General features: G+C 49.3%; 1 protein-coding gene across 2 annotated transcripts in view; it reads left to right on the forward strand.

Moving 5' to 3' along the window:
* The first annotated feature begins 1,443 nt into the window (after positions 1–1,443).
* The window catches only part of LIMK1 (LIM domain kinase 1), a 36,398-nt gene continuing 12,745 nt past the window's right edge, over positions 1,444–25,096 (forward strand). Inside the window, exons 1-4 of one of the 2 annotated variants that reach the window (XM_053366928.1) lie at positions 1,444–1,870; positions 3,988–4,084; positions 22,115–22,253; positions 23,810–23,919. In XM_053366928.1, the coding sequence (XP_053222903.1) occupies positions 1,813–1,870; positions 3,988–4,084; positions 22,115–22,253; positions 23,810–23,919 (404 nt within the window). In that variant the 5' untranslated portion in view covers positions 1,444–1,812. Of the gene's footprint in view, positions 1,871–3,987; positions 4,085–7,162; positions 7,420–22,114; positions 22,254–23,809; positions 23,920–25,096 lie in introns of those variants that run through there. The other variant, XM_053366927.1, reaches the window with a different exon arrangement.

Consider the following 25,096-nt stretch of genomic DNA (forward strand, 5'->3'; position numbering starts at 1 on the left):
TTGGTAACCATGAGGACTGGAGTCTTAACCCAGTGGTAGGAGAGCATCTGTCCCAGGTTCTATCCCAGGTGGCATCTCCAGGTAGAGACTCCCACTTTGGAGAGAGCTGCTGCTGGTCAGTGTCCACCATACGGGGCTGGACTGCTGGTCTGACACAGGACAAGGCAGCTTCCTACTGTTATGAGTTTATGAGTTTCAGACTGCCACCCACTCTTTACAAGTTTCTGGGTGCCAGACACTGAACTTCTGGATTCAGTAAATGTTAAAATATAAACTAAGCCAGTTTCCTGGCCAGGAAATCGCCTGGGATAATGGAGAACAAAAGCCATTAGGAAAACCAAATAGAAGGGCCCTCAGCTCAGAGTTAGTTGGGAGGACAAAGAGTTCGAAGTAGAGTTTTAGAGTTGACCGTGACCTGACCTAAGTTGCAGGCTAGAAAAAGTGGCCGGCTGGAAAAGGCAGAGAGTCAGAGCACAATGGTTGATGTCTGTTTGAATCCAGAGAAGCAAGAGTCTTTTGGGGTGTTAATGCTGGGAACTGCTGCATTGTAGGCTCAGGTTGCATATACAGTGGTACCTCGGGTTAAGTACTTAATTCGTTCTGGAGGTCCATTCTTAACCTGAAACTGTTCTGCACCACTTTAGCTAATGGGGCCTCCTGCTGCCGCCGTGCCGCCGGAGCACAATTTCTGTTCTCATCCTGAAGCAAAGTTCTTAACCCGAGGTACTATTTCTGGGTTAGCGGAGTCTGTAACCTGAAGTGTATGTAACCCAAGGTACCACTGTATGTGTAAATAAACTATGTATCATAAAAATACCTGAGCTCCCACTATGCCTCATTTTTAAAAGGAAACATGTAGGGGTGAATTTTCGTATTTCAAATTTTTAGTGGCGCCAAAATCTGATGTCTCCTGCCTCTTGCCTTCCGTTCTGTGCACTATGTCACAGTTGTGGCGCCCTGTGGTGTCCCCTCGGCTCGGCGCCCAGTGCAGGTGAACCGGCCATGCTGCCCTAAATCTGGCTCTGGAAACACGGACCCTTGGTAATCGTGCCTGGAACCCAATAGCGTCTCGCACAGCTCAGAGATTGGGGTGGCACACAACAATACTTTCCCCTCTTCCCTGCACTACCCCCTCACCTTTTGTCTGCAGTTGCCCCTGGGCGCTCTGCACATACTCAGGGGCCCCTTCTCCACCCCCTCCTGAAACCCTGGAGAGAGCGGCTGCCAGTCACCTGTGGACCATCACAGCTTAGCTGAGGTCTGACACGAGATCGTACATTTCTCTGCACACACACCCCCGTCTGTTTTATCTGCCGTTGCCCCCGGACCCACCGCGCGCACTCAGGGCTTCCCTCACCATCCCCTCCCTTTCCGTCAGCTTGGCTTCCCAGGGAGCGCGCGGCGGCGGGGTGTGTGTGTGCGCGCGTGCGTGTGTCCGGTTCTGGCTGGCTGGCTGCATCCCTGCCGGGACTCCGCTTCTTCTAGCCCCCCGCCCCGTCCAAGCGAGAGGGGAGGCGCCTGGCCTTGCATCGCCTTGCAGCGCACGTTGCATTATAGCTGGAGACGGGCGGAGTAAGGGGGGTCCCTCTGGCTGGCTGGCTCCTCTTTGGACCCGCCTCCCTCCTCCTCCTCACCCCCCGCCCCATTTTCCCAGGGCTGCCGCGCAGTCGGCCCGGGCGAGTCCGCAGCCGGCGCAACCAAGCAGCCAGCCTTGCCCGCCCTGCCCCCTTCGCCGCCCGGCAAGCGCAGGGAGGAGACGCCGACGCCGACGCTGCTGCCGCCCGAGCCGGGGGGGTCTGGCGCGGCGTCCGCATGAGGCTGATGCTCCTGTGCTGCACCTGGAGAGACGAGCCCATGGGAGAGGACGAAGGTGGGTCCTGGAAGAGAGCCCTCCCCACCCCCACTCCACGTCGCCCCTCGCCCGGCCTCTGGCCTGACTCCTGGGGCGCGGTGGTGACGGAGTGGGGTGGCGTGCAGGGCTCCTCCGCCCCATCCCCTGCTTGACCTTGAGCCCCACAGGGGGTGGGAGAGAGCGAGAGAAACGTCCGGGCCGCCCCCTTGCTGCATTGCACGCGTGGCAGGCATTCACACGTGCAAGAGGCCGGCAGGGGTGGGGGCGAAAGGAGAGATCTACTTCACGCGCGTGCGCTAGTGGGGCTTGTGGAGTGGTCCTCGGAAGGTTGGGAGAGGCCCCCAAGGCCTACTTAGCCCCTTCACTCGCCTTAACGGGCGTGCGCGGACTAAGTGGGAGCGCGTCTCTGAGCACGTGCAGAGCGCGTTTCCTCTCTCCCCACCTCCAGCCCGTTGTCTCTGCGCTTTCAACTCACCCCAGGAGGCGGGGGCGGGGAGGTTAATCCGGTGCCCATCCGGTGGGTGCTGTCCAGGGTGCTGTTTCTCCCGACCTCCTGCCGCAGGCAAGGGAGTCTCGTCTGACCGGAATGCAAGAAAGTGGGGTTTGGATAAAAGACTTCGGGGTTGATTCTAGGATCCATGCTTTCCCACTTCCTTTCGCAAATATTTTCGCCACTTTACTGAAAGTTGAGGATTCATAGAGCCTTTCCTGAGTGTGGGAATTCTCCTTTTGCAAACGGGTGGAACAGGATAGGGTGAATAAAATGCTCATTCACAGCAGGAAGAAGAGTGTCCCCCTCGCCCCACAAATCTTATCATCTTTCTGATCCTCATAACCCCAATGGCATCTGGGTCCAGAAGAGGGTGGGCATGCTGTGGTTACAAAGAAAAAAGAAAGCACTCTCTGTGCATGCTCCAAGACACCCTTGCTCCCCTGTAATTGTTACAGCATGGAGGCCTGCTACTGAAAACAGGTTCAGAGTCTGGGTGCAAGAAAAAAATTATCACCCCCCCATTCTGTTCTCCATTTCTAGGGATGCCTCCCTGGTTTCCCTGCCACTCCTCTCCACACACACCCAATCTATGGGAGTGAAGTAGGGGGCAGTCCTGCTGTTATATAAACAGGAGATCGATCTGTGGCCACCAGCCATGGGAAAGGAGGTCATAGGGCTAGCCTCAGCTAGGGGCCTCTGGGCATTTGTGAGCAGCTGGGTGCAGGAGAATTGCCATTACCCCCCCCATGCCCCCTCTCAAGAGTTAACAAAGATGAGGCTCCTGGTGGAGCCATGCTTCAGGTTCGGATTACGGAAGTTATTCTGTGTGTTCTCAGAGGCACCCTTGTTCATTCAGTGTGAGTGCTGCATTTCTTTGAGCACTGCTTCAAACAAATCTATTCTGGGGGGGGGGGCACAGGAGGATGAGGTGCATTCTGGGGGGAGAGAGAGAAATCACCCACAGCCCCTCTGGAGTTTTGGGGTGCCTCTGCACTATACATTTAAATCAGCGTCATGCAACTTTAAATAGTCATGCCTTTCCCCCAAAAAAATCCTGGGAAGTGTAGTTTGTTATGGGTGCTGAGGGTTTTTAGGGGACCCCTTATTCCCCTCCCCAAACTGCAAATCCCAGAGTGGTTTGACAGTCAATCCCTGTTCCCAGGGAACTCTGGAAATTGTAGTTCCGGGAGTGGGGGCTAATAGGGGTATTTCTAAAAGCAACTCAACATCCTTAGCAAACTATGGTTGCCAAGATTCTTCGGGAGAAGCCGTGCCTGTTTAAAGTGGTCTTAGACTGCTTTAAATATGTGGTATGCATTGACTCCCTCCTTCCTCTCTGAGGCCACACCACACATCCAACATGCATTGAAAGCCTGTTTGGCTTCCCAGGATCTGTAGTTTGTTAAGGGCTTGGGAACTGTAGCTCCTCAAGGCCAAAACTGCCGTCCCTAGAATTCTTTCGGGGAAAGCCATGCCAGTTTGAAGTGGTACTATACCACTTTAAAAATGTCGTGCAGACAAGGGCCCTGTTTGTAGGCCTACATCTGGTTTTGGGCAAAAACTGAAATCTGCAGTGAGAGCCCAGGCTGTGCTGATGACCCCCCTCCACTCAACCTGCCCCCACCTCTGTTTCCCTCTCCAGGAAGCGATCTGCCGATATGCGCCAGCTGCAGCCACAATATCTACGACGGCCAATATTTGCAGGCTCTCAACGCAGACTGGCACACCGACTGCTTCAGGTAGGACTGCTCTGGTAGGGCAGCTGTCACCAGTAGGGTGGGAAGGGGGAGCCAGCATCCTCCCAGCTGCTTTTCTGAACTGCCATCTCCCATCAGGCCCTGCCAGGAGGGTCGAAGGTCAAGGACAATGGGAGTTGTAGTCCTGCAAGCTAAGGGAAGGACTATACCTCAGGGATGGAACACTTGCTTTGAGTGCAGAAGGTCCCAGGTTCAATCCCCAATGGTGAGAGATTCTCCTGCCTGAAATCGTGGGGATCTGCTGCCAGTCAGTGTAGACAGCATTGGGCTAGATAGACCAGTGGTCTGACTTCCTGTGTTCCGATCTGGAGAACCACAGTTTCAGAAAGCAGTGAGGGGGTTATTAGAGCAAGGAAAAGTTTCAAGATCTGGGGCTTTTTCCTTTAGAAAGTGGTAGTGTTCAATTAGGACCTGAGAGAGGCCAGGGTTCAAATCCCGACTAGGTCATGAAGCTCCTCACTAGGTCATGACTGTGGATCTGTCGCTGCCTCTTGGCTTAGCCTACCTCACAGGGTTGTTGTGGGCAGGAGAACCTGGGAGGAAAAAAGGTGGGCTATAAATGCAATAAACAAATAAATAGCTTGACTTTCCATGGTGTGCAAACTAGGCCAGAGCTACATCTTAAGAGAGGCAGTGTTGCAAAGTGGTTACATTATCAGACTAGGACATGGGAGACCTGGGTTCAAATCCCCACTTAGTCATGAAGTTCACTGGGTGACCTTGGAGGCCAGTCACTGCCTCTCAGCCTAGCCTGCCTTACAGGGTTGTTGTGGGAATTAATTGAGGGGGGAAGGGAGAACCACGTCCACCACTCTGAGCTCCTTGGAGAAAAAGGAGAAATGCTAGGAAATTCAGGGCAGACATAAGCAAGTCCTTCTGAATGCAATGCATAGTTAAATGATGGAACTCACTGCCGCAGGAGCCACCGGCTTGGATGGTTTTAAAAGAGGACTGGACAGAGGGGCTGTTGATGGTTATTAGCTACAATGGCTATGGTCTGCCTCTGAATCCTACTTCCTGGGGATCCCAAGTGGGGAGAGGGTTGCTCTGGCGCTCAGGTCCTGATTATGGGCTTCCTGGAAGAGATGTCCGGTTGGCCACTGTGAGGACTGGATGCTGGACTAGAAATCGGCTTCTTTTCGACTGAGCCATCCCAGGACTCTTCCTATGTTCACTGTTGCTTATTTGGCCAGAAAGGAAGTGCCCCCCACCCTTAGAATATTCTTTAGCACGGGTTGGTGTGAGCAACGAGATCCAGCGCTCTCCTGCCAAGGAGGCTCGTGGCCTGGCCCTGGGACAGCTTGAGCAGCTCCTTCTGCACCAAAGAATCGTGCAAACCTAGAATTGTAGAGTTGGAAGGGCATCTAGCCCAACTTCTGCAATGCAGGAATCGCAGCTGAAGAGTCCCTGACTGATTGCCATCCAGCCTCTTGAAAATCCTCCAGAGACGGAGAATCCACTGCTGTGGAAGGAGAATCCTCCACCGTGGAACAGATCCTATGGTCAGAAAGTTGTTCCTTGTCAGAATCTCCTCTCTTGCCATTTGAATCCTTTGGTCCGGGTCCAACCCTCTGGAGCAGCAGAAAAGAAGCTGGCTCCATCTTCTCAGTGAGAGTCCTTCAGATATTTGAAGATGGCTATCATATCACCTCTAAGTTTTTTCTTCTCCAGGCTAAATATAACCAATGCCCTCAACCTTTCCTCAAAAGGCTTGGACCCTTGATAATCTCCGTCACCCTCCTCTGCCCACCTTCCAGCTTGCCAATATCCTTCTTAAACTGCAGTGCCCTGAATTGCACGCCACACTCTAAGTGGGGTCTGACCAAGGCAGATATGGACACTAGACTTCTTCTGAAGATGCCTATCATAGAATTGTAGAGTTGGAAGGGACCCTGGCGAACATCAAGTCCCACAATGCAGGAATATGCAGCTGTCCCGTACGGGGATCGAACCTGCAACCTTGGCATTATTAGCACCATGCTCTAACCAACTGAGCTATCCTGCTTGCACCTCTCGGTCTTCTCCAGGCTAAACATACCCTCTCCCCTCCAGCATATGTTCCAGGTGCCTGGTGGGGAGGGGGCGAAAGACGAGAGCCACCTTCCTCCGCTGATCATCTGTTTCCCCAACAGCTTGGCTGCTCCATTCATTCTTGGCTTTACAGTCCCCCCCCCCTCCTTCTGGGCAGCCGTCAATATGGCTGGTGGCATCTGGCAAGCGCAGAGACTTGGCTCTCCTTCCAAGAGACACACTCCTCACACGTCCAGCTCGGAGCCGATTCCCTGGGCCCCGACCCTGGCTGCTTTGGGGTTGTGCGCTTTTAAAAGTCTGGCTGCCTCCCTCACCAAGCAGGGAATAAAATAGCTCTTCTCTCACACTCACACTGGAGTCTGCTTGGAAGAGTCTGGCTTGAGGGCAAACGGGTGCGTCTGTGAACCATCTGAGGGCATGCATTTAAACTCAGGAACTTGCTCCCGCAGGACGCAGTGGGGAACACCAACCTGGATTTCTTTAAAAGACAAATTCATGGAGGAGAAGGCTACTAACCATGATAGCTATGCTCTGCCTCTGGGCTCTTCTTATGTCCTGATGGAACCTCCAGGCCCAGTGGCAGTCTATCTCTATTTCCAAGTTCTTGGGGGCATTTAGCTATTGTGAGAACAGGGTGCTGTGCCAGATGTGTCTTTGGCCTGATCCATCAGGCTCTTCTCACGTTCTTACAGCTCTTGCATGCTGGGGAGATGCCCAGGTGTCGGTGCTCCCCCCACCAGCTAGCGGGGCACGGAGGTGGGTGGAAATTGCATGTGTCCTCTGAGGTGGACAATGCACAGGCTGGCTCGATGATGCAAGAGGCGGTGCAGAGAGAGGCCTGCGCTCCAGCCTCCCAGCTGTGGCAAGAGCACATCTGCGCAGGGCTGTTGACAAAGATAGCTACGTGACTCCCAGGGGGGCGGCTGAGAGAGAGGCCCGATGCTGCGTGGAGGCGGCAGTCACAGAGGAAATTCCCCTCCTTGTGATTACAGAACAACTTCCTGCCCTGGGGCTGGGCTGGCTGGAGTCAGCTTCCGAGGCAGAACAGAGCAGAGCAGAGCGGAGCAAATTGCAATGGCAGTGAGGAGCTACTCTTCGGGGTCAGAGCTGGCGAACTCGGGGGCTTATCTCGGGGGCCGGGCTCAGCCCCTGGCTGCCCAGGGCAGGCAGGGAAGGGTGTGCCTCTGCCCACGTTTGAGGCACCAGCAGTGGGCAGGTGCCAAGGAGGAGACCCCGTTGCTGGCTGCCGTGCTCAAGAGCAACCACTTTCTGACAGCAGGAGCCAAGTAAGTCTCCGCCGGAAATGATGAAATGCAGGATTTGAACTCAGAGTTGGCAGGAGATAAAAGCTGACTAGCTGGGCCAGGCGCTGGGTTGGGTTAGTTCAGTGCACTGCCTCCGGCTGTGGTCAGTTGGCGCCTCTGGAAAGCTTCCCAGTACAGTGGACGCTCGGGTTGCGAACATGATCCGTGTGGGATGCACGTTCACAACCCGTAGCGTCCACAACCCTCAGTGACGCATCTGTGCATGCGCGGGTTGTGATTTGGTGCTTCTGCACATGCGCAAAGTGCAACTTAGTGCTTTTGCGCATGCACGGCAGCCAAAAGCCAGAAGTAACCTGTTCCAGTACTTCCGGGTTTCGGTGGTCCGTAACCTGAAAAACCGCAACCTGAAGCGTCTGTAACCCGAGGTATGACTGTAGTGCTCCTGTTGCCCTTTGGCTCTAAGCATCTGATACTGAAAGATACACTGCCTCTGAATGTGGAGGGTTTATTTAGTGGTCACAGGTGAGAACTGCTGACTAGGGTTGGGTGATATATTGATGTATCCTCCAATTTGCAGTCCTTGGCATAGAACAAGCGGAAATGTGGACAAGCCCAAAGAGGTGACATGGTAGAAGTTTATAAAATGACACCTGGCATGATGAAGGTGGCTCAGGTGGTTAGAACATGGTGTTGAAAATACCAAGGTTGTGGGTTTGATCCCCGTATGGGCCAGCTGCATATTCCTGCATTGCAGGGGTTTGGGTATGAGATCTAGCGCCGAGGGCCTTCTGGCGGTTCCCTCACTGCGAGAAGTGAGGCTACAGGGAACCAGACAGAGGGCCTTCTCGGTAGTGGCGCCCGCCCTGTGGAACGCCCTCCCATCAGATGTCAAAGAGATAAATAATTACCTGACATTCAGAAGACATCTTAAGGCAGCCCTGTTCAGGGAAGTTTTTAATATGTAACGCTGTACTGTTTTTAACACTGATTGGGAGCCGCCCAGAGTGGCTGGGGAAACTCAGCCAGATGGGCGGGGTATAAATAATAAATTATTATTATTATTATTATTATTATTATTATTATTATTATTATTATTATTGGTTAGAGGACCCTTAAGGTCCCTTCCAACTCTGCAATTCTATGATTCCATGGTGAAAGTGGATAGAGAGAAGTTTTTCTCCCTCTCTCATAACACTAGAACTCATGGACTTCCAATGAAGCTGCTGGATGATCTGGTACAGAGGAAAGAAAGTCCTTCACGCTGTGCATAGTTAAACTGTGGAACTCCCTCCCACAGGAGGCAGTGATGGCCAACAACCTGGGTGGCTTTAAAAGAGAATTAGGCAAATTCATGGACGAGGAGAAGGCTCTTGAAGGCTACTAGCTATGGTAGCTATGCTCTGGCTCCACAGTCAGAGGCAATAATGCTTCTGAATACCAGTTTCTGGAAACAGCAGGAGGAAAGAGGGCTCTTGTGCTCAAGTCCTGCTTGCTGCTTGCTTCTCTATGGAGCATCTGGTTGGCCACTGTGAGAACAGGATGCTGGAATAGCTGGGCCATTGGCCTGATCCACCAGGCTTTTCTGATGTTCCTGTTGTTCTTTGTCTCTACCATCTGGTGTCCAAAGTTACACTTCCTCTAAGCATGGAGGTTTGATTTAGTTGGCCGGGTTCTCCATGGTATTAAAACTGTCTTTTAAAGCAAGAATGGAGGATCCCTGTTGGGCTTGTCTTTGCATTTGGTTTCTGATTCAGAAGCAGCCCCACCTAAAGTTATAGGCAGCAATGCTTCTTTTGAATTGGTCAAGGGGGTGGGGCATGTCTGTTCGGCTCACTTGCACCTTGCATAAAGAGGTCCAGCAGGTTTCTGCGTGGTTTCAAAAACCTGCTGTACATGGTTTGACCCGAGGCAAAAGGAAGGTGGAACAAATTTGTGTTGCACTTTGGGGTGTGAAACCCCATTCTGTTTTCTTCAGACTGAGAACAAGGAGCTGCCAGCTCCGGGTTGCCTCATAGAAGCTTCTCAGTGCCAGCAAACTGGAAGAGTTTTGCAGCTTCTGATTCTATTTCCAGATCAGCGGCTACCACTTGCCAGCACGTGCCTGCGAAGGTCACCTTTCATTGTCCTTGGTGGAGAAAGAAAGGCAAGCTGGGCTCCTTTTGTCAACATCCTGTCTCGTATTATTAGGATCACTGGTCCTGGGCAAGGTGGAATTCTGAAGGAAATGGGAACAGGAGCAGAAAATGGCCCGTGTCTGCTGATTTGTTCCTTGTGTGGGACAGAAATCAGTCCAGTGAATGCTATCCACATTCACTGTTGTGACTTTCAGTCTGCAAACGATATGTAATTGATGATGTTCCTCTCCCCTGTTTGCATTGGATTTCCTTTGCATCGAAACCAATAGTGCTGATTGATTGATTGACCTACTATATATTTTGGAAAGTAGTTTATCTGTCTGTCTGTTTGTCTGTCTGCCTGCCTGCTCTCTATGTGTTTGGACATGTCTTGGGATAATGTTTCCCCAGTGTGGCCTGATAGTGCCTGAGATAGAGGAGCGTTTTTTCCATCTATGTTTGAATACCAACTGATGCCGTTTTGAATTGAGATACTGTTGTTGTTGTAGTAGTAGTAGTTGTTGTAGTTGTAGAAGTAGTAGTAGTAGTAGTACTGGTTGTTGTTGACCTTTCTCCCCAAGGAGCTCAAGGTACCATGCATGATTCTTCCCGTCCTCATTTCAAAAGGAAGCCAAAACTCATTTTGGGTGGGTGTCCCACATTTAACCTCATTTAAACTTTAAACCTTTAAGAGGAAGTCCAGCTATCAGAGTCCATGGCTTGGGAGCAGACCCTTTTCCTTTCACAGCACCTGATTTTGACTGTGCTTCCTTTTAAATGCTGATTTTCCTTGGTAGGTTTTTGGAAATCCCATTGAAACCCCAAATGGCTGGGCCTGGTGGGTTCTTTTCTGCATTAACCCCCAGGGCAGACTCTGAAAACAGAGGTGACTAGGTTTGGTTCCTCTAGGCCAGGGTGGTCCAACTCTTCATACCAAGTGGGCCACAAGAGTACTTTGACACAGAACCTGTGGGCCACACACAGCGTGGGAGGGGGAGTGAGGCCAAAGTTTTAGCTAAGAACCAAAAGTGTTCAGGTATAATACCAGTCCATAATAGGAGATGGAGATCTGGGTCACTGTTGTCATAAAACTTATTCGACAAAAGGAAACCCAACAACTGAGAAAGATGTTGTTACATAATTAGATACGTAACTGGTGATGTCAAATTCCAGAGTGTGAGATGAGTGTCTTGGTTTTTTGCCAGAAGCTGAGCTGCAGTCAAATGAAAATGGCATGTGTGATGTACAGAGTCTTCCATGTGACTCTTAATGGAGGGAGCATTAAAATTAGAGGCTTCCCTGCCCCCAGAAGCTTACAAATTAAATTGTGTTTGAGAGGAAAGCGGCAAGGCGGCAAGGCAGATAAGAAGGAAGGGGAGACAAGAGAGAACTTCGAATGGCTGCAGTTTCATGTTTTCAAGCTTCCATTTTGTTGTGGGCAGCAATGAAGGGGCCTGAACTGTAGGCCTCACAGGAAAGGTGTTGTTTGTTTGTTTGTTTTATAGGAGGAAGGAACCGAACATTTACTTGCTTGGAGCTAACTTCTGTGAGCTCATGAGTGCTTGCAATCCTCTGGATTCTCATGGCATGCACATAATTTATTTATCGCATTGACACCCCATATTTCTCTCTCTCCAAGGAGCTCAAGTTGGCATACATGTTTCTCCCCAGCCTCATTTAATCGCCACCACAACCCTGTGAGGTAGGTCAGGCTGAGAGGCAGGGACAGAGCCCAAGCTTCATGGCTGATGGGGGGATTTCAACCCTGGTCTTCTAGTTCCTAGCCTGACACTCTAGCCACTATGCTACACTGGGTCTCCACACAGCCTTTGGAGAAATTATTTTATCTTATTTTACATTGCGATGTTGTACTGAGCCACTGATATCCCTCTCCTCCTCCTTGAATTTGTCCAGTCGTCTTTGAAAGCCATCCAAGTTGGTGGCCTTTGCTGCCTCCAGTGGGTTCCACAGCTGAGCACGATAGTCTTTGGTCTGTTCTGAATATTCCCAAAATTCAGCTTCCTTGGATGTCCACAAATTCTACAGTTGTGAGAGAGGAAGGGAACCTCTTCTCTATCCACTTTCTCCATGCCGGGCATAGTTTTATAAACTTCAATCAGGTTGCCTCTTTTACTTGCATTTTCTCTAAACTTAAAAACTCCCAAATGCTGCAACCTATGTGCAAGTTAGTGTGGTGTGGAGGGGGAGGAGCGGGGAAGGAGGCCATCCACTTGCAAGGAAGTGTGAGTGGGCTTTGCATGGAAGTGAAAGTGATATCCAGCGGATGCTGGATGCCAGATATCAGGCTACCACAGACCAGTTGCTTCTTGTAGACTTCCAAGCGGCATCTGGTTGGGTGGTGCTTTTGCTCAGATCCAACAGGGCTGCCGTTATTCCCTGTGGCCGTTAGGAATGGACCCGCCATGTTCAGAGGAAGTTTATCACTGAACACCACTTTCTTCAGGTAGGTGTGGTGGCTTTTGCTTTCATTAATATTTTTTTAAAAATAATATCTCGAACAACTTATATTCAAAAGAATTTCAGATCAGCGCATGGAAAACAGAACAGCAGGGTTCTGTCGCAGGGTAGAGTTGCAGAACGTTATACAAAGTGGAGGTCCAGTACTGTAGGGAAAAAATAGGTTGCAACATTTGGGACTTTTTTTGGCGAGTAAGAGGCAACACGATAGGCAAAATTATGCCTGGCATGGAGAAAGTGGATGGAGGAAAGTTTTCCTTCTTCCTCTAACGCTAGACATTTGATGAAGCTGAATGTTGGAAGATTCAGGACAGATAAAAGGAACTTCTTTATGCAGTGCAACATTAAACTGTGGAACTCACTCCCACAAGAGGCAGAGATGGGCACCAATTTGGGTGGCTTTGAAAGGGGATTAGGCAAGATCATTAAGGAGAGGGCTATCATTTGCTAAAAGCCACAATGGCTATGCTCTGCCTCCACAGAGGCAGCAATGCCTATGAACGCAGAGGGGGAGGGCTCTTGTGCTTGGATTCTACTTGCTGAGTGACAGTCTAGCCACTGTGAGAGCAGGATACTGGATTAGATGTGCTATTGGCCTGATCCAGCAGGCTCTTCCGATGTTCGAAAATGGAGTTCCAATGCAAAAAAAGCCAGAAACTCTAATCAACATACATTATCAAGTATAATCTCACAACAAAATACAAAGCGTAGGTCAAATGCAGCACAAAAAAAGATCAAGCAATATACTGTGCCAGGCAAAAGGCAAAGGCAAAAACCAAATAAGTGCTCATTCACACTTTAACTTGACCCATATTTTGATTGGATTGTGTATCGATTAATTCCACTGCATCTGAGAGCTTTTATCGCCGTTCCACTGCTGTGCCTTGTGAAAATCAGATCTTACCTGCTGAATCAGATCTCATCAGATGCTTGGGAAAAACTGGAGAGAGATTTTGCTTACTGTGCTTCTGATTCAGCAGGTAAGATTGGATTTCCACAAGGCACAACTGCAGAACATTGAGGAAAGCTTCTGGCCTCGGGGGGATTAATTGGGACACAAGGCGATCAAAATACGGGGCAAGCAAAAGTGTGGATGAGCCCTAAATCTCAGAATGCTAGGACTGTAGAGTTGGAAGGGCCCTGAAGGGTCATCTAGCCCAACCCCCTGCAATGCAGCGAATAAAAAGCAGATGCTGTACAAAATAATAAAAATAAAATAGTATACAGGAATATTAACAATAAAATCAGAGAACCTTTCCAAATAGCACTATGCTCTCAATTCTTATGTTCTTCTGCTTCTTACTCTTAGGTTTGTATGCTCCTGCTAAATCCCAGGAAACCCAGAATAGCCATTGTTTGGTAGCCAGGCATGGGTTAAACCCAGCCGGCTCTGCTATTGGCTCCCCTCTCTCCCTGCTTAGAGTTTGAGCTGGGAAGTTCCGCAAGGGTGATGTAATGGGGTGGCCCCCCTGCAAGTGACGTCAGTCACTGCTGCTTTGGCATTCCCCTCCTCACTCTGGAAATGAGGTGGGGAGGAGAGGAGGGGGCTGAGCAGCAGTGATGCAATGGAGCCTCATCACACAAGCCAGAGACATATGGACTCACTCAATCTCCCCCTCTGGCAGGAATGTTTCTTTCATGGGGGTGGGATGGAGGGTCCGGGAAGACCCTCTCTGCCCGAGGCCACTGGGAGGGATCAAGGGGTGCAGGAGGGTTGCTGCTGGCTTGTGATGGAGCCCCCAAATGCCAGCTAATTCCTGGCATGTTCACACCATGAAAGGGGGTGCATAAGAAGATAAGAGCCCTCTCCCCTCCTGGGGTTTCCAGCAACTGCTATTCAGAGGCATTGCTGCCTCTCACCAGAGCACAGCCACCCTGCCTAGTAGCCATGGAGAGCCCTCTCCTCCGCCTCCATTGATTTGTCTAATCCTCTTTTAAAGCCATCTGGGGTCGCTGCCTCCGTGAGGTCAGCCGGGGTGGCACCCGCGCGTGCAAGGCTATTGTGCAGAACACCTGCTGGGTGGCGCCATCCTTCTGCAGGTGCCTCGTGCTAGGAGAGGCGTGTAAGTAACTTCACCAGTGAACACGGAGGCTTATCTCAAAAGGCTGGTCCCCTCAGGGTAGTTTCTGTCCTTGGGGAGGGGGCAATTGCAGGCTTCTTCTACCGGAAGAGAGAGGAAGGGAGGGGGGGAGAGAGAGCTTCGCACGACAGCTTGCCCGGATGCCTCCTGTCACGTAAATCCATTGCACCAGTGGCAGGCTGAGTCACACTGAATACCTTTCCGCAGAAACTCCTGCTGCAGGCTCACCGCTCCCAGGGTTCGTACTTGGTTGGCCAGCCGGCGAGGCAGCCACAAGGAGGCAGGCCTCAGACAATGGGAATCGTGGCTGGCCTAGGTGGCGCTGATGCAAGCAAAGACCTCCCTCTCCCTCCCCAAATGATGTAGACATGGAAATTAACTGCACTGTAAGAAGGTGGCAGATTAGTAAATCAAGGCAGGTGTTTTCCCAGAGAGTGGCCGGTCCAGAAGCCTTTTCTTCTTCCTCTGCCATATTCTGGAAAGTTTCATTTCTAAATCTTGGCATGCTTGCAAAGCACAGATGTATGTGTGCACCCTAAGTTTGGGAGGTGGACCTTTTTATTGCCAGTGACACCTGTAGTTTATTTTTTAATTGTCAGAGGCAGTGTAGTGTAGTGGTTTGAGCCCTGGACTATGATCTTGGAGACCAGTGTTCTAATCCCCACTTGGCCAGGAAGCTCACTGGGTGACCTTGTGGGACAGTCATGCTCTCTCTCAGCCTAACCTACCTCACAGGGTTGTTGTGGGAGTTGACTGAGGAGGGGGAGAAGCATGTACTCCACCTTTGTAGAGTGTTCAGCTAACTCCACCTCTTGCCAACCTGGGCCTTCCAGCTGTTTCAAAGGACAGTATGTTCATCCCCTGGTTCCGCTGCTGATGGGAGTTGTAGTCCAAAACACCTGGAAGGACCTAGGTTGGCCAAAGTGTTGGCATAACTATATGATTGCCCAATGCTGGTCTCCTGCATGAGAGTCATCACTGCTCAACTCAGTGGGCCTTACTTCCAAGTAAAGAGGTTAGGGTGGCGCGGTTCTGTAAATCTGGCTGGATGGTTGTGATCCAGCTGAGTTCTACTTGAATTGGTCCCATCAAAAGCAAGGGGCCTAAATTAAATATACTCTTTTATTTCAGTGCGTCTGTTCTGAGACTATTTTGCGTGGGACTAGTGTTGGACACAACATATGTCATATTTCATGTGGAAGGTGCTGAGGCTTACCCTTTTCAGAACAATTATAATTAAATACTTTCCCTGATAATTAAAAGACCTGCTGCTGTAGGAGGTAATAGAAAGAAAACATGTGTCACCAGGCTAATAAAATGATTCACACACAAAAAGGTCACAACTCACTATGCAGAACCTGGGGTCCTGGGTTCAAATCACAGCCATTCTAGAGGATCTCAGCTTGACTTTGGAGACTAGCTGCTGGTCAGAGAAGAGGACCTTTGGGGCTAGATCAATCCAGTTGTGATTCCCTGGAGAAGTCCCCAGGGCAAGTCGGGTCAGTTGTTTCAGAACCACGGAGAGCTCCTCATGAGCAAGTTGCTCCATCAGGGTTGGATGGGAACCAGGGCCTCAGCTCAGTTGGCATTAAAAGAGAACTAGTAGACAAATTCATGGAGGATAACACTATCATAAATGGGGAGAGTTTCTGTCATGCTTTGGGGCTTCCCATAAGCATCTGGCTGGCCCCTGTGGGAATAAGATGCTGGACTGGAAAGGTCCATGACCTGATGCATCGCAGGGGGTTCAGCTTTGGGACCCTCCTGATTCTGTGATCCAGCAGGGCTCTTTTCACACTCTTAGACCATCCTTCAGATTTGCAGGATTTATGAGTAAACCTTAGGAGCGAGGTTGCCGATAGCAGCCTTTCTGCTCAGTTGAAGGGTGATAGTGGGTCCCCAGGGATGCCTGCTTGGCTGCCCTGATCCACCAGAAGCAGCGGGGAGGACAAGCTGGGAGGGACATTTGACACCCAAATGTAAACGGAGTGCTCAAGGACAAAAGGAGCGTTGCAGACAGAGGCAAAACCAGCCTTTGCAGGTGGCCACTTTTCAGGAGACACCTGAGCCCAGCTTCTCCCTTTTCAGATTGGCATCTCCAAACCGAGAATGAATCAGAGAGCAGCTAAAAGGAGACGCAGTGGGAAATGCCCTTGGGATAACTGGGGGACTTTGCCAGAAGCAAAGGCTGTTAGAGAATACAAGAGCCTGCTAGGTTACGCTAGCGACCCATCTAGTCCAGCATCCCATTCTCCCCGATGCCTCTTTGGGGAAACCTGCAAGCAGGACCCGAGAAAAAGGTCAGGATTGGAATATAATTAATAATGATGCAATTAGCTGCTGATTAAAAAGGGGTCCTGGTAGAAAAATGAAAGTGCACTGAGAGCTCTGTCCGTGTTGGAATAAGGTAGGACCCAGGATGGTTAGACTGGGAAGGTTTGGGAAGTTGGCACACCCTTCATCTGTCCTGAAGTGGGATCTGGGCCTCCCCCCAGGGCTGGGTCTAAGGCTGCCCTTGTGGAGGTGCCAGTAAGGGGGCGTTTCTGTAGCTTGTTGCTGATTCCATGCCACAATGGCGTGAGAACACATACAGTGGCTTTGCAACCTGTCAGACCTAAACAGGAAATGAATCTGTCCCATCACTTCCTCCTTTCCTCAGGAGAAATCCCCACCAGCCGTTAGCTCAGCCCTGCCTGGTTCCTCCCATGCAAAATATACATAAGGAAGGATTGGAACCACCCATTTTTTATCCTCATCCCTGGCATCTAGACTGCCCCTGACTCTGGAAGTTCTGTTTAGCCACCAACCGGACACACAGACACACCAATCCCCTTCCCTCCCATTAATCTGTAGGATCCCCATTTGGAGTCTCTTCAAGGACTTCCCCCACCTCTTGTGCCAGGGAGTTCCACCAGTGAATTCCTGCACTGCAGGGGGTTGGACTAGAAAGCCCTTGGGGATCCCTTACAACTCTATGGTTTCATGCTGCATGTGAAGAAGCATTTGCTTTTGCCCACCCTGGATGTCTGCCATCCTTCTGCCTGCTTGGGAGATCTTTGAGATTTCTAGCTGACCACAGTCTGAAAAAGGACACTGGGTGAGATGGTGGGGTGGAGAAAGCTCGTGCGCGCGCGCACACACACACACACCTCAGTCTCCCAGAAGTCTAGAACTGAGCACCCCAAAGGAACATACAAATCATAGAATAGTAGTCTGAAGGGATCCCAAGAGTCATGTAGTCAGAACATTGGCCCATCCATCTCAGTGTTGTCTGCACTGATGGGACAGCAGCTCTCCATGGTTCCAGACAGAGCCGCAGTCAAGCACAGGTCAGCAGTAAAACACCCAGTGTCAATGAAGTTAACTCTCTATTCACAGCAAGCAAAATACCACAGGCCTTGTACAGTGGCACCTCGGGTTAAGAACTTAATTCGTTCTGGAGGTCCGTTCTTAACATGAAACTGTTCTTAACCTGAGGTACCACTTTAGCTAATGGGGCCTCCCACAGCCGCTAAGCCGCCACAGCACGATTTCTCTTCTCATCCTGAAGCAAAGCTCTTAACCCGAGGTAATATTTCTGGGTTAGCAGAGCCTGTAACCTGAAGCGTCTGTAACCCGAGGTACCACTGTAATCCCACCAACTCCTCCCAGTAGGTCTTGCCCCACTGAGGCCGTTGCGAGGACTGAAGGTCCCCACCTTCCCCACAGCTGCCTAAGTCCACTCCTCTCCAGGGTTGTCCCCCCAAGCAATCAGAGACTGAGACTGCGCCTGTGCACAACCAATCTCTGCTCTGCCCTTTTCATGTCTCTGTGTGTTCTAGGAGACCCACAGGGACAGGAGCTGATCGCAGCAGGAGGGCAAGACTCCCTGGCTTCTTCAGCAGCCTGCCTCATCTCTGCCTCTTGGCCCTCCTCGTCCCCAGCCTCTGCTTCTGCCTCTGCCTCTGAACCCCTCTGCCACAGTCTCTTCTTGCTCACTAAACCCTGTTGCCTCTTCAGCTTCTGACACCGCCTGCTTCCTCTTCTCCTTCCAACCACTCATGGTCACCCCACCACCAATCCCCTGGCTCTGAGCCTTCTTCCCTGGGAGTTCCCTTGGGGCGGTGCCCTAGCCGGTGCCTCCCACCACTCCTCTGCCTCCAACCAGTCCTTGACACTGGGAATATTCCCAGTCCTGCCTTGTAGATGCCAGGGATTGGACCTGGGACCTTCCGCATGCAAGGCAGAATCATTGCCACAGAGAAGCTCATCCCTCACCATCAGAAAAACCCAGCTGTTCCCAGGAATAGCTGGTCCTTGAAGGCAGACAGTTTGCTCTGCCTGCAATCAGCTCTGGTACCCCCCTTCTGTTGGGTTCTCTGCCTTCTACCCTATCCTGTCTCAATGGGTTCCAGCCACCATCACGTCTGACCTTCTGGTGTAAGGAAAGTTCTTACAGTATTTGGAGTGTGTGGGGCTTTTCCTCCGAACCCAAAGGACATGTGATTTCGGGTGAGTTTTGCCTCCTCATTGTTGGGGAACTCACCCAGAAAAGTGTCACAGCTCTTTTGCAAGCCAGGAAATGACCTTGACGGAGGTTCATAAGGGTGGAAAGTAGAGTTACTTCCCTGAACTTTCAGTTTGGGTGACATGTTCAGATCCCTGGCCTTGTTTTGCCAGCCTTTGACGCCTCTTTGTTGCTGCAAACAAACTGCACCTAGCCCCTCTCTCTTCCACAGGCCCACCAGCCTTTCAGGATTGCCAAGGATTCACCAACCTCTGTGCCAAAGAGACAATTTCACGGTGGATATATTTTGAATGTGGTTGGCAGTCACAACCGGATTGTCAGACGTCACCAAATATTCATCAGTGTTCAGAGTTTTTGAAGAGCTGAGCCACCTCTGCCTCCTTACCACAGCTTCTCATAAAAACTGCCTTCTTTTCTTTTCTTTTCTTTTCTTTTCTTTTCTTTTCTTTCTGTTGTTCCTGCTTTGCCTTTAACCGTTAGCCCTCCCACAAACCTCAGGAAGTCATTTTAAAATGAAGCTGAGTGTTTGGAGATTGCAGTAGGAGGTATTTCTTCAAACAGTGCATAGTTAAGCTCCGGCACTCCAGCAGGAGGTAGTGATGGCTGGATAAGATTGTTAGACAAATTCATGAAGGATAATTCTATGCTGGCCATGTTTTTTGGTGAAGACTTTTTGTTTCTGTTATAATGCATATAAAACAGAGAGAACGGTGATAACAACAGATGAGAATTCAAAGATGACAAACAAAACTATAAAATAGGCACGTAGAATAAGTACATTTGCACATGGGCTAAAATAACAAAGTCCAAGTAAAAAAATATTAGCGTTTTCTGATTATTAAGTCTAGCTTCTGATTTGCCTTGGGGACAAGGATTGTCATGAAAATGATGTTTCTGCTGTAGACGTCATAGCGCAATGCCTAATCATATAAAAAGTGTCCGGAGGTTCTAATCCCTGTGGAAATCTCAAATTATGCATTATTTTCTCCGTTATACCAGTGTGAGAGGTACCAAACCTCCAGTGTAAGATTTGGGGCCATTTTCCATTGAGTTGCAGTTACTGTTTGACCAATATATAATATATAAGACCAATTATTTAATTTTGGACAATAAACCATGGTTTCTTTAGGAATAACCATCTGCCAAAATTTAAAAAAAACAACACACAAAAACTTGCACCAATTTACAGCACCACTATAAATGATAATATGTACCAAGTTTATTGCAACCTCCCCAACAATTAAGTGATATAGAAAAAGTGTTTTAGATATCTCCCAAGAAGGGTAATACATTCTGTGACGGCTGTGTTTGACCTCCGTTGTCTCGGAATGCCCATTGCTGGAAATTGCAAGTTGGCATAGCATTGCTATTGCACCCAGGTCCTGCTTTTGGATCGCTCATTCAGGCATCTGGCTGGTCATAGTGCTGAACTATGATGGGCCCAATCCTCTGGATGTTGTAATGAGCCCAGGGATCATGCCAGCTGACAATGAGAGGATTCCCCTTTGTCCTAGTCAATTTAATGCTTTGAAAAATGTATTGACTGTTATTTGACCCGCTGAGTCAATCATTTCCTCAATCAGTCAAATGCCCAGCCTGAAATCCACGAGTCAAGCTTAGGGAGGGAGGGGATTTATTTCATCTCTTGCCCTGATATCCTACCTTTCCAACAAGGAACTCCATTGCCTTACATGACGGAGGTTCTTCTCCCATCTCCATTGGATCCTTAAAACAGCCCTGAGAGGTTGGTTAGAGAGAGTATGGCTGGCTCAAGGTCATCCATGGCTGTCTGGAGTTGAACCCTGGCCTCCCAGGTCCTAGTCCAACAACCTAACGACTATGCCATGCTGGAAGGGCATTACAATAACTCAATACTAAGTGGATCTGACTCAAAGGGACCATTTCAATCTTTCTCCAAACTTTTGGAAGGGCTGCTGTGCACACATTGCTTGGTTGAGGGCAATGGCCGTCTGTTAAGATGCTTGAGGCTGAAGCTGCAGTTGGTGCAGAATGCTGCAGCATGATTGCTGACAGGAGTAAGGCCTTGGCAGCATATAACACCTGTGCTCCAAGAACTGCACTGCTTGCCAATTTGCTATTGGGCCAAGTTCAAAGCGTTACTATTAGTATATAAAGCTCTTAACAACCTGGGACCAGTTTACCTGTGAGATCGCCTTACCACATCTATATCCATTTTCCTGCTTTGATTTGAAGAACTGGCATTGTTACAAGTGCCACATAATACCAGACTCTCCCAGTGTCCTTATTTTCCAGGGACAGTCCCAGATGTACAGAAGCTGTACCGGTTTCTGATGTGATCCTGGAATGTCCTGCTTTTCCTTAGGACATCCCTATTTTCATTGGGAAAATGTTGGAGCGTAGGGAACATGTAACCGCTGAACCAAGAAGATAAGTAACTACAGTCATACCTTGGTTTCTGAACAGCTTAGTTCCCGAACGTTTTGGCTCCTGAACATTGCAAACTCAGAAATGACTTTTCCAGTTTGTGAACTATTTTTAGAACCCAAACGTCTGATGGGGCTTCTGAGGCTTCTGATTGGCTACAGGAGCTTCCTGCAGCCAGAAGCTGCAATTTGGTTTTCGAACATTTTAGAAGTCGAACAGACTTCTGGAATGGATTCCATTTGACTTCCAAGGTACGACTGTATGCAACCTTTAGAAGACATCTGAAGGCAGCCCTGTATGGGGAAGTTTCTTAACGTTTAATATTTTATTATGTTTTTATATATGTTGGAAGCTGCCTAGAGTGGCTGGGACAAAGATAATAAAGTTATTATTATTATTATTATTATTAGTTGTTGTTGTTGGTTGTTGTTGTTAAATAAAAAAAGGTAAAGGGACCCTTAACCATTAGGTCCAGTCATGACCGACTCTGGGATTGTGCGCTCATCTCGCTCTATAGGCCAAGGGAGCCGGCATTTGTCCGCAGACAGCTCCGGGTCATGTGGCCAGCATGACTAAGCCGCTTCTGGCCATTTACCTGCCCGCTGCAGCGGTACCTATTTATCTACTTGCACTTTGACGTGCTTTTAAACTGCTAGGTTGGCAGGAGCAGGGACCGAACAATGGGAGCTCACCCCATCGTGGGGATTCGAACCACCGACCTTCTGATTGGCAAGTCCTAGGCTCTGTGGTTTAACCCACAGCGCCACCCGCATCCCTCCACACTGTTGCTAAATAGGACATCCCTATTTTCATCGAAGAAGTGTTGGCGGTTATATAATACCCGTTCTGCATTTGTAAGAAATCTATATCTTAGTGTGGCAGCACTTAAACTTTGGAACCCCCTGCCTCTTGAAATCAGGCAGGCGTCTTCAGTGTACCCTCTTCAGCGCCTGCTAAAAACATTATTGTTTGGGCAAGCCCATCCAGATGTTTAGAAAGTTGATGAAAGCCTCAATCTGTTTTTAGTCTATTGTTATTTTCACTTTTTGGAAGCCGTCATGGAATGAGTTAATAAATATGGGTCCTGGGGCCTGACGTCTCTCTCTCTCTCTCTCTTGCTGTCCTTGCAGGTGCTGCGAATGTGGGGCGTCCCTTTCCCACCAGTACTACGAGAAGGATGGACGCCTCTACTGCAAGAAGGACTATTGGGCACACTTTGGGGAGCTCTGCCACGGCTGCTCAGAGCAGATCACCAAAGGGCTCGTTATGGTAAGAAAGGGGGTCCAGGAGAGAGCAGAGGGATCTCCTCTAGCCCAAATACTTTGCTGAAATGAAGACATTCTATGTCTTTGGCATCCCCATGATCTACCAAACCAGTCACTGCATCAAAAAAGGAGGCAAGCTTCGTCTGCCATGGCTTCCTCTTGAGAAATCCATAAAGGTAAAGGTAAAGGGACCCTTGACCATTAGGTCCGGTCATGACCGACTCTTGGGTTGTGGCACTCAACTCACTTTATTGGCCGAGGGAGCCGGCGTACAGCTTCCAGGTCATGTGGCCAGCATGACTAAGCCGCTTCTGGCAAACCAGAGCAGCGCACGGAAACTCCGTTTACCTTCCCGCCAGAGCAGTGCCTATTTATCTACTTGCACTTTGATGTGCTTTTGAACTGCTAGGTTGGCAGGAGCTGGGACTGAACAACGGGAGCTCACCCCGTCATGGGGATTTGAACCGCTGACCTTCTGATCGGCAAGCCCTAGGCTCTGTGGTTTAACCCACAGCGCCACCCACGTCCCTCAGGAGAAATCCATACTAGCCTCTAATATCAACACATTATTTTCTAGATGCTCCCAAACCACCTGCCCTAGAATTTCGCCCAGTATAGCCATTTTGTTGGCCTGCCTGAATTTCCCAGAGCTGTTTTCCTTTTCTGTTTTTGAAAAGCAAGGGCAATCCCATCCCACTCCTTTTGCCCATCTCCAATCCCCCGGCCCCTCACCTTCTCTCCAAAAATGCTCAAAAGAGGCTCTGAAATAACCCACTGCAAGCCCCTCTTTAGACTTCTTTGTTCTGCATTTCCCAGGCTGAACATAGTTCCCCTAGCAGAAGAAGACAGAGGCCGAAAAGGAACTGAGTGGTTCCTATTTCCTCCAAGTCACCTCTTAACTGAAACCACAGCCACCTGCACGTCACCTGGTGTCATAGTTCTGGGAATTAGGTCTTATGTCGTGTTCTGGGAGGGGGTTACATGCCCCCTATAGGATCAGACTTGCAGGGCTCCTGGATTCCAATATGTCACCGACAGTGAGCCTTTCCTGATATGTGCCTTTGCAGGTGCAGTTTGAATCCAGGCTCAAAAGCAAACGGACCAAGCAGGGCTTGCTGTCAGTTCACATCAGCTGGTCAGCACTGACAATGAGCCCCTCCAAAGTTATCCATTTGCAGGTGTGGCTTGAATTTAGCTTGCAACTGCCAAGTGGGGCTCCCTATTGGTTCCTGTTGGTTTGTTTCAGAATTTATAAACCCCTCTCCATAGAACTAGAGAACCGGAAGAGATGTAAATATGTAAATACAGTGGTACCTTGGGTTACATACGCTTCAGGTTACAGACTCCACTAACCCAGAAATAGTACCTCAGATTAAGAACTTTGCTTCAGGATGAGAACAGAAATCAGGCTCAGGCGGTGCGGCGCGGCGGCAGCAGGAGGCCCCATTAGCTAAAGTGGTGCTTCAGGTTAAGAACAGTTTCAGGTTAAGAACGGACCTCCAGAACAAATTAAGTACTTAACCCGAGGTACCACTGTACACGTGTCTGTTTCCCTCCTAGGTTGCTGGAGAGCAAAAATATCACCCCGAATGTTTCAGCTGCCTGAACTGCCGGGCGTTCATCGGCGATGGAGACACTTATGCGCTGGTGGAACGGTCCAAGCTGTACTGGTGAGAGGGGAGAACAGCTGGGCTCACTTGCGGGGGGGGCAGTGCTTGGGCAGGAAACAGTCAGAGAGAACCAAAGGGACAGCTTTCATTATTGCAGGCTGCAACTGGAGATTTCAGGCTCCACTGTGGAGCGTTGTCCCTTATCATAAGAGCATCAGAAGAGCCTGGTGGATCAAGCCAATGGCCAATCTAGTCTAGCCTCCTGCTCTTGTAGTGGCCAACCAAATGCCTCAAAGCAAAGCCTGAAAGCAGGATTCGAACATAAGAGCCCTCTCCCCTCCTGTGATTTCCCTCCTGTGGCTTTGCTGCCTCCAGCTGTGGAGGTGGCTAGTAATCATTGGTAGCCCCCTCCTTTATGAATTTGTCTAGTCCTCCCAGACCCTTGTTCTGGGAAACAAGGGTCATTATGTAACTTGTAAACTGCGATGCAAAACAACACCGGTTCCTCCACTTTAATTTACTGATCCAAGTATTTGTTTCTTGTAACATCAGTGCAGCTTGTTTTCTCTGCAGTTTTGTGCTATTTCCAAACTATTGGTACTGGGATATTTTACCAGAACACAGCAACCCTGTCACATAGACAGCTTCTTGAACACTGAGGGCAGCCGGGGACAGTGTGGAATTAAATTACATCTTCAAATAAAATTTGTATGGGTTATTATTATTATTTTTAATTGATTGATATTATTATTTCTAATAGTTTCTAATATGCATTTTTTTAAAAAAACATTGTACTTAAGTGATCACATGAGATGTTGTGAGCCACTTTGGGCACAATTTTGTGGACAAGTGGCATACAAATAAACAGATGATGATGATGATAAGAGTTCAAAAACAACATTCTTGGCAATACATTCATTTTTTATAACTGCAATTCGACCTAACAAGGAAAGCTTCAGGTTTGACCAAATCTCCAGATCTTTTTTCACTTCTGTCCAAGTTTTTTCATAATTGTCTTTAAATAGATTCACATTCTTAGCTGTCATATTCACACCCAGATATTTCACTTTTTTAACCACAGTCAACCCCGTCTCATTCTGAAACCTTTCTTTTTCAATCTGTGTTAAATTTTTCTCCAATACCTTAGTCTTTGACTTATTCAGTTTAAATCCTGCCAATTGGCCAAACTCTTGAATTATCTCCAAAACTCTTTTCGTACTAGCTTCTGGCTCCTGTA

The sequence above is a fragment of the Podarcis raffonei genome, chromosome 15 (assembly GCF_027172205.1).
Source record: "Podarcis raffonei isolate rPodRaf1 chromosome 15, rPodRaf1.pri, whole genome shotgun sequence".
NCBI classification, from domain to species: domain Eukaryota; kingdom Metazoa; phylum Chordata; class Lepidosauria; order Squamata; family Lacertidae; genus Podarcis; species Podarcis raffonei.